This window comes from Aplidium turbinatum, chromosome 2 (genome assembly GCF_918807975.1).
Source record: "Aplidium turbinatum chromosome 2, kaAplTurb1.1, whole genome shotgun sequence".
In the NCBI taxonomy this organism is placed as follows: Eukaryota; Metazoa; Chordata; class Ascidiacea; order Aplousobranchia; family Polyclinidae; genus Aplidium; species Aplidium turbinatum.
This window is the reverse complement of record NC_137473.1, coordinates 39,471,504-39,488,675: the sequence shown is the minus strand read 5'-3', so window position 1 is coordinate 39,488,675 and position 17,172 is coordinate 39,471,504. Positions and strand designations below refer to the sequence as shown.

The following is a 17,172-nucleotide window of genomic DNA, read 5'->3' as shown; positions in this document are numbered from 1 at the left end:
AAAATTAAAAAAAAATATTTTAACGAGTTATTGTTTAGAAAGTCAATTGTAGGAAAAAGCATCCATGGCATATAACTGGTAACCTAGTACCAATACAGTTGTGCACTAATTGGCCAGGCTAACCAGATCATATTCTCTTATCAGCAATGCATCTAAGTTCTAAGACATAATACAAACTAAGACAAATAGAATGTTCCTGGATCCAGTATCAGGACTTTTGAACACTTTTTGTAAGCAATAATGCAATTATAATGCCAGTGGCTATATGAACTACCGTACACACACAAGAGTAAAACTTATAGCCTGAACTCACTGGGCTAACTGATATAGTAAATAATGCGGTAGTTGCGCTAGGCCTATAGCCTGGTAACTGAGCTTATCAGCTAGGCTACTAACCAAAAACATTCGTACAGCTTCCCTGACAAGCAAGCCCTAAAACCCTGTCAACTGCAAGCCATTTGCAATTTGCATTTGCATAGCTTTCCATCTTAGGGTTTCCGAAGGGAAAAATAACTGATCCGTGTTTCCAATTTAAATTTGAAGTTTCATAGCTGATTCTTGAAAAGTTGAAAGTTTACGTTTACGAAAGTTTAATTTCTTGAAAGTTTACGTTTACGAAAAATTAATTTCTTGAAAGTTTACGCGGCAAGCGGCGCGGCGCGGCTTTGTCATTTCAACCTTCCACGCGGCGCGGCGCGGCACGCGGCGAAAAAGTCAAAAGCGGCCGCGTACGCGGCGCGGCGCGGCGCGGCTTGCATCACTACTTGCCAGTAGTAGCAGAGAAAGTGATGAATTGCAGGTAACGTAGTGTTGCCAGATGCCGCCTAATGAATTCTCTACAACTGTTCTGCTACTTCGCAAACGGAATTTCATTTAACAATCATTTTTTCACCGCAAATCAACTCCAAGAATTCGTTTCCAAGCTAAATTTGATTTCTAAAAAATATCCTCTTCATTTTTTTAAAACAAAGGTCTGCACCTGTTTTGAAAAACTTTTTCCATCTCTGGTCTGCTTCATTACCTTCGTTCGTATGCTGTAGTTATTTTTTTTGTGTGTTTCACAACATCTGTCCATTTCCATAATATCGTTTTTTTTGCATTCTGACAAAGAAAAGTAGAATTAAATTAAAATGAATTGATCTCTGAAGAAGAATTCTTACCTGCTTTTGAAGCAGCTTATCTTCCAATTCAATAGAGATTTGTTAGAAGACAAAAAACAAACCTAGGATAGCGACAAGTCTATTCGCCTCTTTCAGCGTTCCAGAGTTGAAAATTTCTTCAACTTAAAATTTTTTGTCCAAAACTCCAACGGTCAAATGGTCATCTAGTCCAAGGCTTCTCAAACGTTTTTTGTACTGCGACTCATTTCGGAAAATAATTTTCTATGCCACCCCTTGGTGGGCAGTTTACAGTGTAAAGTTCTTAATGTAAGCCAACTTGTAATATTTTTGGCGACCCTAAAATTACGATTTGCGACCCTGTTTGCGATTACCACTCGAGCAGTGCTGGTCTTTGAGTGTGCAAACCGTGCGATCGCACAGGGCCCGCAAATTAGGGGGCCCGCAATTTACTCAGAAAATGCAGTAATTTTGTCATTTCCTATGGAAAAATTCAACAAGTGAATTCAACAAAGGAATTAACAACAAGAAAACACAGAGACTCAACGGGTGCAACCTATTTCGTCCCTTGAACATTTAATAGGTAGCCTACCTTGAAAAGATCGAGAAAAAAAAATGCAGAGCCGAAGTCGCTTATCGGAGTTGCCGTAAACATTTCAAATTTCTCTCGATCTCTTCAGGGGACAAAATAGGTCGAAATTTGATTTTGTTACTTCGATTTCAGGATACGAAATCGGGGTACGAAATAGGTTGCATCCAGACTCAACATAGAAACATAGCTTTATTTCCAAAAAATGCCAAAGAAAGCATGATTTTATCCTTTTGCTATGCCACCGGACAGCACTATTTTACAATAATATTCATACCCAAATTTTTGTTGAACATGCTCTCAGAATGCCCCAAATTCAAAGTAATTTTTCAAAATTTTCTGGGGGAGATCCCCGCCACTGGGTGTCGCCTGCGGCGATCACGCCGTCAGGCTTCCCCCGCCTGCCGTCAAACCACTCCCTCCCCTTTCAAAATGCCTAGCTACGCTACTGAATTGAATCATTGTCATTGGGGCCCGCAAAGCATATTCCGCACAGGGCCCGAAATACCCTAAGACCGGCACTGCACCTGAGGATGGTAGAAGTAGGCCTAAGTAAGTAAATAAGTGAGTGAGTGAGTAAGCTGTCCATATCGCAAGAAATATCTGTAAAGAAAAATCTCGAAAGTAAAACTGAACTGAATAGAAAGCTACACCTTAGGCGAGATTCACGAAGGACAGTAGGCCTAAGTATGCTGAAGACAGTACCGTATTGTATGTTCGATGTGAACCTCGTCCTCGAAAAATATTTTAAAAATTCCTCAAAAAATATGTGCATAAATATATAAAACATATTTCTGAAACTAACATGTTGCGTAAAAATTCATTAGCTTGAGCCGGGACCTGTAGCGGATCTAAAAAAAAGTAGGAGAAGCGCACCGGAGTTTCGACAAAGTAGCCTAAAACTTAAAAAAAAAAATGGACAATGGAAAAGTTGAGATCCGAAGAAATAGCTAGTTTGGAGGAAGTTTTGGGAGGCCTGCTCACCAGAAAATTTTCTTAAATTTTACCATGTTTAAATTGCTATTTGTGCATTTTGTGGCTCGATACAATGGTTCATTGTCAAATCTAAGACACTACGTTTTTGTGAAAGTTGGAGTTAGGCCTATAGGCCCAATAAAGTTTATTTAAAAGTTTCAATTGAAAAAAAATGAAACTATTTGTAATAGTTTTAGCCCACATAGGTCTAGGCCCAGGCTTTTTGTTGTGTAGTAGCATTGAAATTTCCCCAGGAGTCTTTCCATCTTTCCTTAGCCTATAGCTAGGCCAAGTAGCCATGTAGGCTAATATCCTAGGCGTTATGCAAGGCAAATGTTACCTCATAGCCTAGGGCCTAGGCAGAGGTGGGCAGTAACTAGTTAAAAAAGTAACTAGTTACATAACTAGTTACTTTTTGAGTAACTGTAACTGTAACTTCGTTACTTTTTTGAAAAAGTAACGATAAGCGGTAACTAGCTACTATTTTATCGTTTTTCAACAGTTACTAGTTACAGTTACTTGATTTCCCAAACAAAAGTTGGTCGTTTGTTTTTCAGTTTATGGCAGTTTTTTTGTAGTGGTTAAATTATTTGTTTGGGAGAGATTATAGGCATTCGGCGACAAGAAGTGAGGTTGTGTACAGAAAGGAGCTGTGTAAACTGCGAGATAGGATTTTGCGGTGTACCAGCGACAAAAAGAAGGTCGCGTAAACTGCGAGGTAGGATTTCGCAGTGTTCTATACGGATTGATGTCTGTGACGCCACAATCCGTTGTTTGTTCCCCCACTAAGCTGTCTGTTTTTAGAAATTTCAGCTTCTCCTTTTTTGTAAAGCGATTCTTTTTTTGTAGATTGTGATTATATAGCTTTGAACACAGGTAGACGAGGTAGTCAGTAGTCGAAAGTCAAAATGGATAAGGTTTTGTCTAAAGTATCAGAGACTGAAACAAACCCCACTGGTAATGCGACCAATATGCCAATCTCTGGACATTCTGCAATCAGAAGAGAAGGCATATATCGACGGTCGAAAACAAAAAAGTCGTAAGTGACATTTTGAGAAATTCCCTTTTTTGCATTTTCAAAACCTATGCACTTACGGCTATCTACTACTATTTTACTACTATAATTACAGATATTAATGCTCAAAGTAAATGCATTAACAAAATTCATAAAAAGAAAATAAAGGTGTTTTTTTGGCCCTTTACTCCAAAGTGTAAAAATGCACTTACGACTTTTTTGTTTTCGACCGTCGATATGGGCATGACGAGGAAAACACTACAAGAACTTCGAAACAGCGACAAGGTGGCTGTCTGCCTGCCATTACTACCCGATTGTTGAAATTTTTGGAAAACAGATTTGGCCATGTTTTTGATGATAGTGACTGCCAGTTAGCTGCTGCTTTTCACCCACAATTCCGACTTTCTTGGCTTTACAAGAGTGAAGAAATTAAGACGGCTCTACATCTCAAAATTATTAACCTATTACAGAACCACAGCAATTTCAACATCGACGATGCAACAAGCAACAGCGACACTGATGTTGACAGGCATGCAACAGATGACTTTTTTGCTCTATTATTTGAAAACACACAAAAAAAAAGGAAGCGAGTGCCGCAAAAAATTTAAATGAATTTTTCGAACGTAACCCAACAAAGGCAGTTGCGTCTGATGCATTCCCCAATGAAGCCATGAGGCGTTTGTTCTTGCGATACAATAAATCCTATCCCATCCAGTGCTGCTGTTGCAAGACTGCTCTAGTGCTCTCCCTTGGAAAGGATATTTTGGAGCCAAAGCAAGCTGGACTTCGCGATCAAAATTTTGAAATATTGATGTTTCTGAAAGGAAATTGATGTTGTGACTCTTCGTTCATTTTACTGTAGATACCCGTATAAAAATATTGACACGCCCTACTGCTTATCACGGAGTGTCCTGTGCATGTCGTTTTTTCGATTTTTTATTGTTTTATATTCGGTAGGCGGACGTTTTGGTTTTGGGGTTAGATTATGGATTCTTAGAAGCATTATAGTATGTGGACAGCTAGCAGAGTAGTCGCTGTTTTGTAGTTAGGCAACAGCTACGAACAAAGTATCATCTTGCCCTTTATCATGTATTTTTCAACTTGTACTTTATAGAAAGAAGAATAGTTGTAGATCAGTACTCATATGCATCCATTTTCTTGGAAAAGTAACTGTAACTAGTAACTGTAACTAGTTACTTTTTAAAAAACGGTAACTGTAACTGAAACTAGTTACTTTTTGAGCGAAGTAACTGTAACTGTAACTCAGTTACTTTAAAAGTAACTAGTGCCCACCACTGGGCCTAGGCTACCTGTATGAGCACTGGATCCAATTGGCAATTTAATCATTTACTAGTTTATTAGTTTAAGAGCAATGTGATGACTTCGAAATAGTATTATTTTCCTAATTTTTGAAGGCCACACCAAATTTCTACCCTGACTGAAGTCCACTGCAAAAAACAAGCGTGTCAATGCAGCCAGTTATGATAATTTTTAACCAGAATGTGATTAATTAATAGGCTAGTAAGTTATCTAATTAATTAAAATGTGATTAACACGAGCGAAACAACTTTGCAAAATTGGAAAATAACAAAAATTTTTGTTTCGCTTTTGGGGTCACATAAACAAGTGCCCTTTTGTTAGGGTTGAGCATGGAGTGGAGCCGAGTGGAAGTGGAACTAGAGTTTGACCGATTTTCAGAAAATGGAATCGAGTTTCTTTTTTCACAAAAGTTTTGGAGTGGAGTGGATTTAAAGTTTGGTTCTTTACATTTTAATTAAATCAAATAAGTTCCGCACTACGGTAGTTCTGTTTGAAGAAGAAAAAAACAAAATAAATGTCCTCACGATTTTCGACCCAGCAGTAAAGCTTCTGACCTAGACCTAGCCTACTAATGTTGATAAAAAATGTTTGTAGGCCTACCCCTGAGCTATTGCGTGTTATATGCATTGGCTAGCAGCCAACCTTGTTGACTCACAATTTGATTTTGAAGTGGATTCGGAATCTAAAATAAGGAAATATTTCGGAGTCAAATTAGAGTGGAGTCTGGTTTCAAAGAGTAAGAGTAGAGTTTTTGATTAATTGATTGAATCTTTATCCTCGGACTGAGAAAGCTTCTTGCAGAGCTTAATCCTGGCAGTTTCGCATACTTGTAGAGGCTTTGAATCACTGACGCAGGCCCGGTCACCGAGATTGACAGAGTGAAGTTTCCGATTGTTGAAGTCTTGTTGCCTTTGTTGAAGTTTCTTCGTTGCAGAAGTGACGCGCTAACCAATTGAGCTATCGGGGCGGGCAAAATGTTGGAGTCTCACAAACTACATTCCGCTCAACACTGCCTCCTGCAGCCTACCTGCCATTGGTGGGCGCTTAAAGTTAAAGGTGAATCAGTTTTTAAATTATTTTTTAACTTAGATAACACAAAACTTGTCTTAACTTAATGACTATTGAACGCTCTTTGTGACCTAAGACAGGGGTGTGCAACGTGCGGCCCGCGGGCCAAATGCGGCCCGCAAAGAAAAATTGTGTGGCCCGCGAAGATGTGCCAGTTTTAAATTGTGTGCGGCCCGCGAAACGTGTTTATAATTTAGTTTAGTCTGGTACGTGCGAACAATTCATTGTAGAGTGGATTATTGTACATTTCGCATCTTCTGTTAACCATTTTAGAAATCTCCCACAGGCGACGGCTAATCCGATTGTATTTAATTATTTGGAACGTCAGTAGATCAGAGGCACAGAATTGCCTAGAGAATAGCTCAAACTATGAAACCGTATTCTGACGTAATTTTGTGAAGCAGTGTCTTATCGATGTCGCAGAAGAAATGTGGCCTAAAATGAAGAGTGAGTTCGAGAAAATAAGTCTGTCACGGTGGACGATAGCGAGGCGTATTCATGATCTTGCCTGTGATGTTAACTCTCAGGGATAAGGTGAAGAACTTTGTTTCATGGAGTTTTGCGATCGATGAAAGTACGGACCAGAAGGACACAGCACAGATTGGCCTTATTTGAAAAAGGAGTGGACAAAGACTTGAACGAAAGGGAAAAGCTTCTGTCACTACAGTCAATGAAGGACACGACAACTGGTGCTGACATCTTTACTGAAGTAATTGATGGTTTTGACAAGTTTGAATTGGACTCGTCCAGTTGATGCGGAATCGCAACTGATGGTGCTCGATCCATGTCCGGAACTGGGATTGGATTCATAGGTCTCTTGAAGTCTGCCTTGAGGGAGAGAAAAATCGATGATGACAGGAATTTTTCATTGTATCATTCAACAGCAAAACCTGTACGCAACACCCTTGAAGTTCAAACACGTCTTGAGCCCGGTTATTAAGGCAGTAATTTCATTCGAGCACGAGGGTTCACCCATTGTCAGTTTCAAAAGTTTCTGGATGATCTCAACACGAAACATAAAGATCTGCTTTACTTTTCCGAGGTGCGTTGGTTAAGCAAAGGCTGCATGTTGCAACGATTTTACGAACTGCGGTAAGAAGTCATCAATTTTTTGATTTTTACCGAAAACATCTGAACCAAGATGACTTTTCACATTCGAAAAAATTCATGGCTTCAAAAATGGCTCTTTTTAGCTCAACGTTTTTGTGCAAACAATTTTTTTCTAAAATGGGCGTCGTAAAATTGCCCTATTGATCGGTTCTGACAGACAAACACTTGGAAAATGGACTTCGAATTGCGAGCACTTCCATTAAAGTAAATTTGGAAAAAGTCGTCGGGAAAAGAAGCCAGCTTTAAATTTCTCACTGAACTCATAGTCGGTGTAACAATACATTTGAATAGCAGTTTTCTTCAGAAATTTATGCGTCTTAACTTAATATTTCTGCAAGGAGATCACCTCTAATAATGCCATAAGATCAATAACAAAAAAATAAACTACTTTTTTGTGCCTGCAACTACTAGAAAGCATGTGTTAAATAAACGTGCGGCCCACGGTTTCACCCAGATATTTATATATGGCCCTCCTTTAATAAAGGTTGCACACCCCTGACCTAAGATTTGATAACCCAGTTGCTTAGGCCTGCAACCAAAAGCCGATCTAGAAAAACAATGGGCAATAATTATAATAGTTTGAAGTGTATATCAATGTAAAAATATGTGGAAAGTTGAGGTTTTTCAAGCTATCAAGTTCAGCTGGGACTTACTTATAGTTAGGCTAAGTTTAGCTTGCCTAAGCTGAAGGAATTATACTCACCGGAGCCCAGGGGTGGATCCAGCAAGCAGCCAGGGTGGGGGGTGGGAGATTCCAACAAAACACAATGATGTGAAGGCCTGCGCCTACATTAATTCGACCTTGAAAATACACTGTGAATAAAATTGCTGTTTTATGTTTTTTTGAGAATTATTTTAATGTTTAAATGTTTAAAAAGAACATATATTTCGCTACATAATAATGAGCATCTTCAGTTCTTATGCAAATAGATTCTATTTGAATAAGAACTGTTATATATTCTTTTTAAACATGAGGCTGGTTGAACTTTATTTTAATAATTCTCAAAAAAGTTTTTCGATGTGATCAAGTCAACCGCTTCTTGCTGACGGCGTGCCAGGGTTAGGTCTCGGTGTCTCAGAAGACATTCACTGTTCTATGTTTTAAGGAGTTTTGTTGTGCTCTTAAAAACGTCTTCCTTTCAGGTCCAAAAATCATATTGATAAGCTACCGGGCCCAAATTATCCTTTCAAAAAGAATCTCAGCAGCCCTCTCCAATACTGACTTGCAATATAGCCTAATGTCCTTTCCGCCGTCGTTATTAATTTTATAATATTAAAGTATAGTAGTCTGTCATTGAGCGAACAAAGCTAGAAAATTTTTTTGTACCGGTACAATACAAAAAATATTGCAATTTTTTCTCGGTTTTTGAAAGGCACTCGACCAAGTGTCCCTCCTGAATCCGCTAGTAGGCTATATCCATAACTATTCAAAATTATTTTATCTTCTGAACTGGATGCTGCTAAGTAAAGAGCTATCGTTGAAGTGCCATGTCCAACCCAACTCTAACTACGAGGTCAAGAATATGTTTTAACAACCGTTGCTTAATCTTACAATTTCTTTGTATGCAATACTTATATTTGCTTATCCCTTGAGCTACTGTAGGCTAGGCTACTTTTTTGCACTTGCCAGGCTGAACATCAAAAAAACGAGAAAATGATAACATGCAGGCTATCCGAGAAAACGAACTTGGACAGTTGTCCACAATAGACCACAAACCATTAAATCTTTGTCATTATCCGCCCATGATCCTTGATATAGGCCTACCGTAATTAGCATAATTATGAATATGATTCCCATTTGAGTTTTTGTAAGTTGTAATTATGTACATTTTAAATACGCGTTGCATGCTTCGCCATCATGAATGTGTGCTTTAACTCATTGAATAAGTCATTTGTATCAGCATGATAAAACTTGTAACAACTTATTATTACTTGTTTATAAAAGAAGAGGTTTAATGTGAAGAGGCTTGGTAAGAAGAAACTGTTTTATTTTTTAAATGGTTTAGTTGTGTTTGCTTTTTAGTGCAGACAATGACATCACTGTTCTTTCAAATCAGAGCCATATTTTTCATCTGTCCTTTTCTCTAATCGTCAGCCGGTGGTTGTTCATTGAACAAGCACTTACGTCTGCACTGTTTACGGTTCGTTCTCTTACCTTATTTGAGCATAACCGCGTTTGATCGGGCGTAACTGCGATTTATTGCTTTATAACCAACAGAATTTTTTCGCCGTATGGTGGTATAGCTTTGTAAACATTTGATTACATCATTTTATGACGTATAAGGTGAAAACTGCGTTATTACAGATACAAACAGTTGCAATTATCTAGCTCGATGAACAGAATCCAGACAAAACTTTATTTCAGTCAAGGTTTGCTAGTTTGAGTAGAATATTTGGCCTACTGTACAGCTTTTTGCAGACGAGCGTTGGGCTTCACAGTTCGACTTTGTCTTGACTGATTTTTGCTCTAGTTTTATGCTATTCTTTGGAAAAGGCTGAGGTCTAGCGACAGCGTCTGCATGTTTTCATACATCATCATTAGGCAACCAGTAGATGTGAAATTCAAAGTTTAGTTATTTAATTTGAGCGAATATTGTTTAGTAACTTGCATCTGTGAGTTTGTGTCTGTATGAGACCAGGGCAGAAAAGACTGTGGGGATAAAGTTGAGGATAGGTACAGTCGATAACTCGATATCCTATTCCTATCATAAAGATCTCCAAATTTCGAGTTAAGCAATGTTAGAAAGTAACCTACACTTTAACTTGTTTCGTGATTTCCGTATCATGGAGAGGTTTTAAAATCTTTTTGGTTGGTTGGTTTGGTTTGGTTTTTGAATCTTTACCTCGGATTGACAAAGCTTTGATAGGTTATTCCTGGTAGTGTCGCATACTTGTAGACTGTAGAGGCTTTTATGCCTACATTTAAAATGTTACATTCACACTTTCAAAGACACCGAAATCTAATACGGATAACTTTGTTAATTTGTTTACACAGCGATATTGTAAAGAACTGGTGTTACTAGGTATTTCGCTAGTAACTATAGACTGCTGTGCCTACTTAACTGTAGTATGAGGCTGCAATTATTAGCCTATATTGTAGTTTGTGGTAGCCTTAGCTTACTTCAGTTTACGGTAAGTAGTCTTTTTCAGTACGGAAGCCCACACTGCACGCAGGTAGTCTACTCAGAAAGAGCTTACCGGCACGGCACGGCACATCGGTTATGTCTTTAGAAAAGGAGACAAATAATAATTTTCTCATTAGCCCACTAATTTCAGTTCAGTTCAGTTCAGTTGTTTTTTTATTTCTGACCATCATATCAACACAATACACATCAACATAGCAAAGGTCAAGAAAAAGGTAGAAGCGACAAAACGCGAACGTTAAAACGTGCTTGTGATCGAAGTAAGTTATTGAGTTGAAAAAAATTTGGCACGGTCGCAACACCTTCAGAAAAATTTAAGATATAAAGGGAAAATTAAAAAAATAAAAAATGTTACAAAACAAATAAACATATAGCCTATAGGCTATAACTTTATTAGCTTACATAACTTTTGTACTGTCTGAGCAGGGTAGGCTTACATTAGGGCTTTGAACTTGTGGACTTTGGTGTTTACCTCGGACTTGAACATCCAATTTTTCCCAGACAAATTAAAGTCTAGTTTCATTTAGTTTAATTTTTTGGTTTGATATAATTATTGTAATTGTTTCAATTTTGTAAAAAAAACAGTGCTCTCATACTAACATACGTTTTTCTACCATGATTGACATGCAATGCCAAACATTGTTCAACTGTTTATGATTTGGATTACGGTACTTTTCATTCGACACACGCAAAAGATTTGTCTTGGTGTTGCCAAATAAGCTACTAATGTGTGTTTTAAAAATGTCAATAATACTTGTGCGATAAAGTTGGACTTGGACAAAGCATCTTGCAAGACACTAACATCTTGTTCAAGAATCATAGATTAAGTGCTCCTTGGCCCCAAAATACGACGAAGCTCATACAATGACAAATAACGACTACTAGACAATCGTAATGCATTATACCTATAAGACTACAAGAAAAATATGTTAGGTCTTTGCGCCTCAGTTTGCGGCCGTAAAAATGACACTAATTAGTTTCCTGAAATCATACCATTGCTAAAAAACCTCAGCTATTGCATAGTAAGCCTACTGTCCGCATATCGATTTGCTGTTATTGGCAACCTATTACGAATCATCGTGCAAGTGAAACCTTGTTTTCATCAAGTCATGAAGGCATCGGCACTTTTGTTATGTTGACAAACGTAGATATCGCGTAAAAACCAAACTATAAAAACATCCTTATGTTTTCAGTGTATTCGTTGTTTACTGCTTTATGATCGATGAAATGAAATGAGCAATATATGAGCATAGCTCACTGTTCTACAAGCCCATGCAAGAATAAAAAAGATCGAAGTTTGATAACATTGAAGCTGCAAGAAGTTCAGTGTTAGAAAGTTTTACTTAGCGACAGGTTCATTGTCTGCATTTTTGCATCTATGTATTTTTATTCGGATGAAGCTAATTATTTTTTATAGTTGTGATTTATGAAATGTTATGTTTGTAGCAGAAAGCAGTTGGGCTACTTGTCTTCTTATATATACATTCTCAGCGTACAAACGTATTTCTTTTTGCATAGTGGAGTATGTAACTTCAATATGCGTTAAGTTAAATCCTAATCAACATAAAAATGACCAATTCAGATAACTGGATAAGTTTTTGGTCATCTCACACGGGCATTCAACACTTTTCAAGTTTTGTTTAAATTTCACAAGCGTTCATTGCAACACCAAAGAAGCCACAGAACGACATGGGGTGCAGGTTTTCGAAGTTTTGATAAAATATCTTTCATTTGATCGTTTCTTGATGAAGTCAGTAGGCTACAATCTCTATCGACTGGTAGTTTGTTGAACAGCAAGTTGAAGAGGTCACATTTATACAGCAAAATCTGTTGAGTTCCACTTCACCGGTTTTAAGTACTTGGTGTGAACCGTCACAAAACGATTCTCTATTGACATAATTACATCATAGTGTAGGTACAAAGACATTTTGTCTCAGTTGGTGTGATTGCTTTCGAAAAGTTTACTATCACCGGTAATTAAATTCAAATTATTCGATTATTATATACTTTTTGTAAAAATGTTGATACTTCCGCATGTCAGACTATCATGGCTTTCAACTTGCAAAGTTTAAACTAAAGCAGTGTAGTTTAAACTTGACATTGGGTAGAAATACTTTGTCTAACCTCGAAAACACATCGAAGATCTTAATGACAAAACAAATGTTTTTTTTTTAAGTTTTGATTTTGTGAGGTTACGTTGAGCTGCGAAAGAAATCGTTCAGGCTGACATGGAAAGCAACACAAAAATCAGGGCCTCCTTTTCTTTGAACTTCGTCGTCGGCTCCAGCTCGTATCCGAGCATTGGTTTTGTCTTCAAATTGAATTTGGTTTTGGATGGTGATGTCGTATGTGGCTTTGGAAGCCCAGTCTATGATGGAAAAGACGTGGGCAAAAGTCACATTGTATGGAGGGTGGGGGACGTGGTAGTTTTAGCTTTTCTTTTCTAGTGTTTCGTTTTTCTTGGGCTTTTTGTATCCTGTTTTTTTCAAAAATTTCCGTGCCTTCCCTAGTTCTTTTTCTCCAAAGTGATCTGTCGCTAGCAAGTAGTTCCCATGAATCCAGATCAATATTTGCATGGTTGAGGGACACTTTCAGCTGATCTTTGTATCTCATTTTTGGTCTTCCGGGGGGTCTCTTTCCTGTCTCTAGTTCACCATAAAGCATTATTCGTGGAAGCCTCATTGGGTCCATTCGTATGACATGCCCTGTCCAGCGAAGGCGGTGTTTCAATATGGTGGCTTCTAAACTGGGCAACCTAGCGCGATCAAGGATTGCATCGTTGGTAAGATAATCTTCCCAACGAGTACCTAGCATTTGCCTCAGCTTCCTCTGCTGGAAATTCTCAAGACGTTTGATGTCACGGCGGTATAATGTCCAGGTTTCACAAGCATAGAGAAGGGTAGATAGAACGACTGCCCGGAAGACCATAATTTTTGTGCGGATGGATATAGCATGGTTGTTGAAGACACGATGGTTAAGTCTTCCATAGGCACAGTGAGCTGCTTTTATACGTTGCTCAATATCCTTTGCACATGTTGGTGCTGTTGAAAGTATGCTACCAAGGTAAGAGAAGTAGTCTACTTCACCTAAAGGTGTTGCGTTGATATTGATCTCTGGGGAGGTGTGGTCAGGTGGCGTTTGGTTGAGTATCCTAGTTTTATCAGTGTTAACTTCCATTCCAAAATGCTCATAAGAATTGTTGTAGAGGGTGGCTATCGTTTGGAGATCATCAGGAGTAAAAGCAGGTGTGGCATTGTCATCGGCAAACTGTAACTCATGAATTGCATGAGCAGAGGTTTTCGACTTAGCACGGAAGCGAGCAAGATTGAAGAGCCCTCCGTCCATGCGACAGCGCATGTTGATACCAGGGGAGGTTTGTGGGACCTCGTTAAGCATTGCAGCCACATAGAGTGAAAAACATGTAGGTGCAAGAACGCATCCTTGTTTGAGTCCACCTGTAACGGGGAATGGGTCGGAGAGGGTGTTTTGGTAACAGACTCTGCCAAGCATGCCATCATGGAGAGCACGGATCAAGGTAATAAAGTCGTCAGGGCATCCAAACCGAGCAAGAACAGACCACATAGCAGGTCGAGGAACTTTATCAAATGCCTTCTTCAGGTCCCAAAAGATAAATGAAAGAGGTTGTTGTTGTTCTTGACACTTTTCTTGGAGTTGTCGAGCACAAAAGATCATATCTACAGTGCCGCGAGAAGGTCTAAAGCCACATTGGGACTCTGGGAGTACGTCCTCTGCTAGCGTGATAAGACGATCAAGGAGAATGCGGGCAAAGATCTTGCTAGTGATGCTGAGGAGTGAGATACCACGGTAGTTGTTACAATCTTCTCTATCTCCTTTCTTAAACACTGTAACTATATTCGCATCTCTAAAGTCGCTTGGAAGTGTTTTTGTTTCCCATATCATAAGAATCAGCTGCATTAGGCGGTCCTTTACCTGGGGTCCTCCGTAAAGAAGAAGCTCTAGCGGAATGTTGTCTGGTCCCGGAGCTTTGTTTTTCTTCATGTGTTTGATAGCCTTATTGAGTTCATTTAGTGTAGGTGGTGTGGACATCCAATCGCGGGTGGGATATTGTGGAGTATTGCGGAGAAGGTCACTGTGAGGAGATGAGTGGTTATTTAGCAATGTTTCAAAATGCGACTTCCAACGATCAATGATTCCTTCGGTGTCAGTGATAATGTTTGAGCCAGCTGCGTCTTTTAAACCCCCCACTGATGACTTAGTCGGTCCAAAGATTTCTTTCGTCGCAGCGTAAAAGCTGCGCATATCTCGTTGGTCGGCATATTTTTGCAGATCTTCAGCTTTCTGTTGCCACCACTTGTTTTGCGCCTTACGAATTCCTTTTTGGCATGCTGTGGCAGCTTGTCGATGTTTTAGTTTGTTGGTTGGAGAAGGATTATTTTCAAAAGTGAGTCGTGCACATCGTTTACTTTCAATAAGGTTGGTGATTTCTTCGTCGTTTTCATCAAACCAGTCCTGCTTTTTCTTGTGTTTGTAACCAATTGTTGCTTTAGCTGCAGCGGACATCGCGTCTCGGAGTGTAGTCCATTGGTCTTCAACTGTGGCGTTATCTAGAAGGTTTAAATCATGCAGGTTTTTATCAATAGCTTCTTGGAAGGATTGCAAGGTGTTGGGATCATGAAGCTTGCTACAGTCAAAACGACGGTGGGAAATGTTTGCCGAGATGCGTCTAGTTGGTCTACGGATCTGAATGTTCAGGCGGCATATCAGAAGGCGATGATCTGTCCAGCAGTCATCTGCTCCTGGCATAGAACGTGTGAGTTTCACATCTTCTCGGTCTTTTGTTCTTGTGAGGACATAGTCAAGGGTGTGCCATTTCTTGGAGCGAGGGTGTCTCCATATAGTCTTACGACGGTGAGGTAATTGGAAAAGAGTGTTTGTTACGATTAGATTTTGTTCAGCACAAAGACCCAACAGAAGTTCTCCGTTTGCATTGCATTTCCCAATACCATGATGGCCTATGACACCCTTCCACATGTGATGGTCCCTGCCAACTCTGGCATTGAAGTCACCTAGCACGACAAGTTTGTCTAGATAAGGAACTTTTCGGATAGTATGTGTGAGCTGGTTATAAAAGGAGATCTTATCTTCATCTTCAGATGTGAGTGTTGGAGCATAGACTGAGATCAGGGTGAGGTAGCATTTCTTGGTGAGTGGAATTCTTATCGTCATCATCCGTTCATTGATTATACTTGGGACAAGATTGTGTTGGTTTACAATCTGGGAACGGATAGCAAAACCTACACCATGAATGCGCGGCTCGTCAGTGCTCTTTCCTTTCCAAAAGATGGTATAGCCAGATCTATCTTCTCTTATCCTGCCCTCTCCAGCAAATCTGGTCTCGCTGAGAGCTGCCACATCGATGTTGAAGCGTGCAAGTTCTTTACATACCAAAGCTGTGCGACGTTCTGGTCGGTCATTGTTGCTTTTGTCTTGTAGTGTACGGACGTTCCAAGCACCCAATGTGAAGGGTAGCTTAGTATTCATAGGTATATGTGTAGGTCGACCGCTATTTGGGTAATCCGCCAGCCGCGGTAAGCTGGCCAGATGAGATTTGCGGTGTCCGATGTTTACCCCACCTTTTCTAGGGGCTTCCCCATGTGGGGTGGGCTGCGGGAAATCCTAGATAGGCCAGCCCAGACACGGGTCTTGCTACCGGAACCCAATGTCACCGCAGTTCATTGGGAGACGATCATCATAGATCCGCCGCCAATGTGTGAGACCGGGCTGGAGGCTTCCAGCTCTACCAAGCCTGCCCCCGTTACCCATAATATCATCGCCATTGGGCTTTGTTTTGGTCCTGGTCCAAATTGAGACAAAGGCCATTCGCTTGTGTGGTTGTTTAAGGTGGTCGTGACTACGCGAGGGCTACGCACACACTCTTGGCCAGCTCCATGTCCACTGCGGTCCAATAAGATCGGAACGTGCAGATTCAGGGGAACCGGTTGCAACGGGCTGCCGGGTGCTCTGTTTATTGAGGCCCGCCTTACAGGATGCCTGCCCGTCAGACACTGCCCTCTTCCGCCATAAAGAGATTGCCGTTGGGGACTTTTACGTGTGTCTATTAGCCCCAGGAGTTGCTAGGGATTAGCCTAGTTTTCAGCCTGGGTTCACCTCTACACCACGTTGAGGCATCTCCATAAGATGGGGGCTGAACAAAGTCAGCTCCCTAGACACTCCGATTTTCTTTGAACTTAGGTTATGTATTTTCATACAAAATGTGGTTTGTGGTACCATTTTAGCTATGTTTGCCTTCTCTCGACACAAAGCCTTGGCTCTGCCACTGTTAATATTTTGCTGTTATGCAATTACAGCACCAAAATATATTTCTTGACTTCAGTGTAGTTACGGTGCATGATGACGACTGGCCAATAAATTTCGTTAATTATTATTAATTTAGAGTTCTCTGGTATTTTGGATACCGGTACGAAGGCTATGATTTTGTTTATTCAATGTGTTTCAACGTCAAGCTTTTGTCCACAAAAAATCCGACAATTCAAACACTTCAAATGTGTGGTACTTGCAAATATTTAACAACTGCTAACTTTAATTTTTTAGCATTTACTGTAAGCGCTTAGTTCATTGTTTGGCACATTTCAACTAGTGATACGCGCCACAGTCCACACCAGCAAAGGAGAACAATAAGTTTTATAATCTGTATGATAATTCGATTTGTTTGAGCATCTTTTATCATTTTATGGCGTCGAAAATGTATTTATAGTGATCCCAATGTATAATTGGAATAATTGAACTGCCTTGACAGAGCACAAAAATTGTGTAAGCTACAAACGTTTTGCA

At 39.6% G+C, this 17,172-nt stretch overlaps 1 protein-coding gene across 1 annotated transcript; it reads right to left on the bottom strand.

The window, feature by feature from the left end:
* Nucleotides 1–12,151: 12,151 nt before the first annotated feature.
* LOC145764285 (uncharacterized) lies at nucleotides 12,152–15,861 on the bottom strand. Its single transcript, XM_082575907.1, has 2 exons — nucleotides 13,350–15,861; nucleotides 12,152–12,225 (listed from the first exon to the last, which is right to left on the bottom strand). Exons 1-2 carry the CDS (start codon nucleotides 15,859–15,861, stop codon nucleotides 12,152–12,154), a joined length of 2,586 nt encoding a protein of 861 aa, XP_082432033.1.
* Between the last annotated feature and the right edge of the window lie 1,311 nt (nucleotides 15,862–17,172).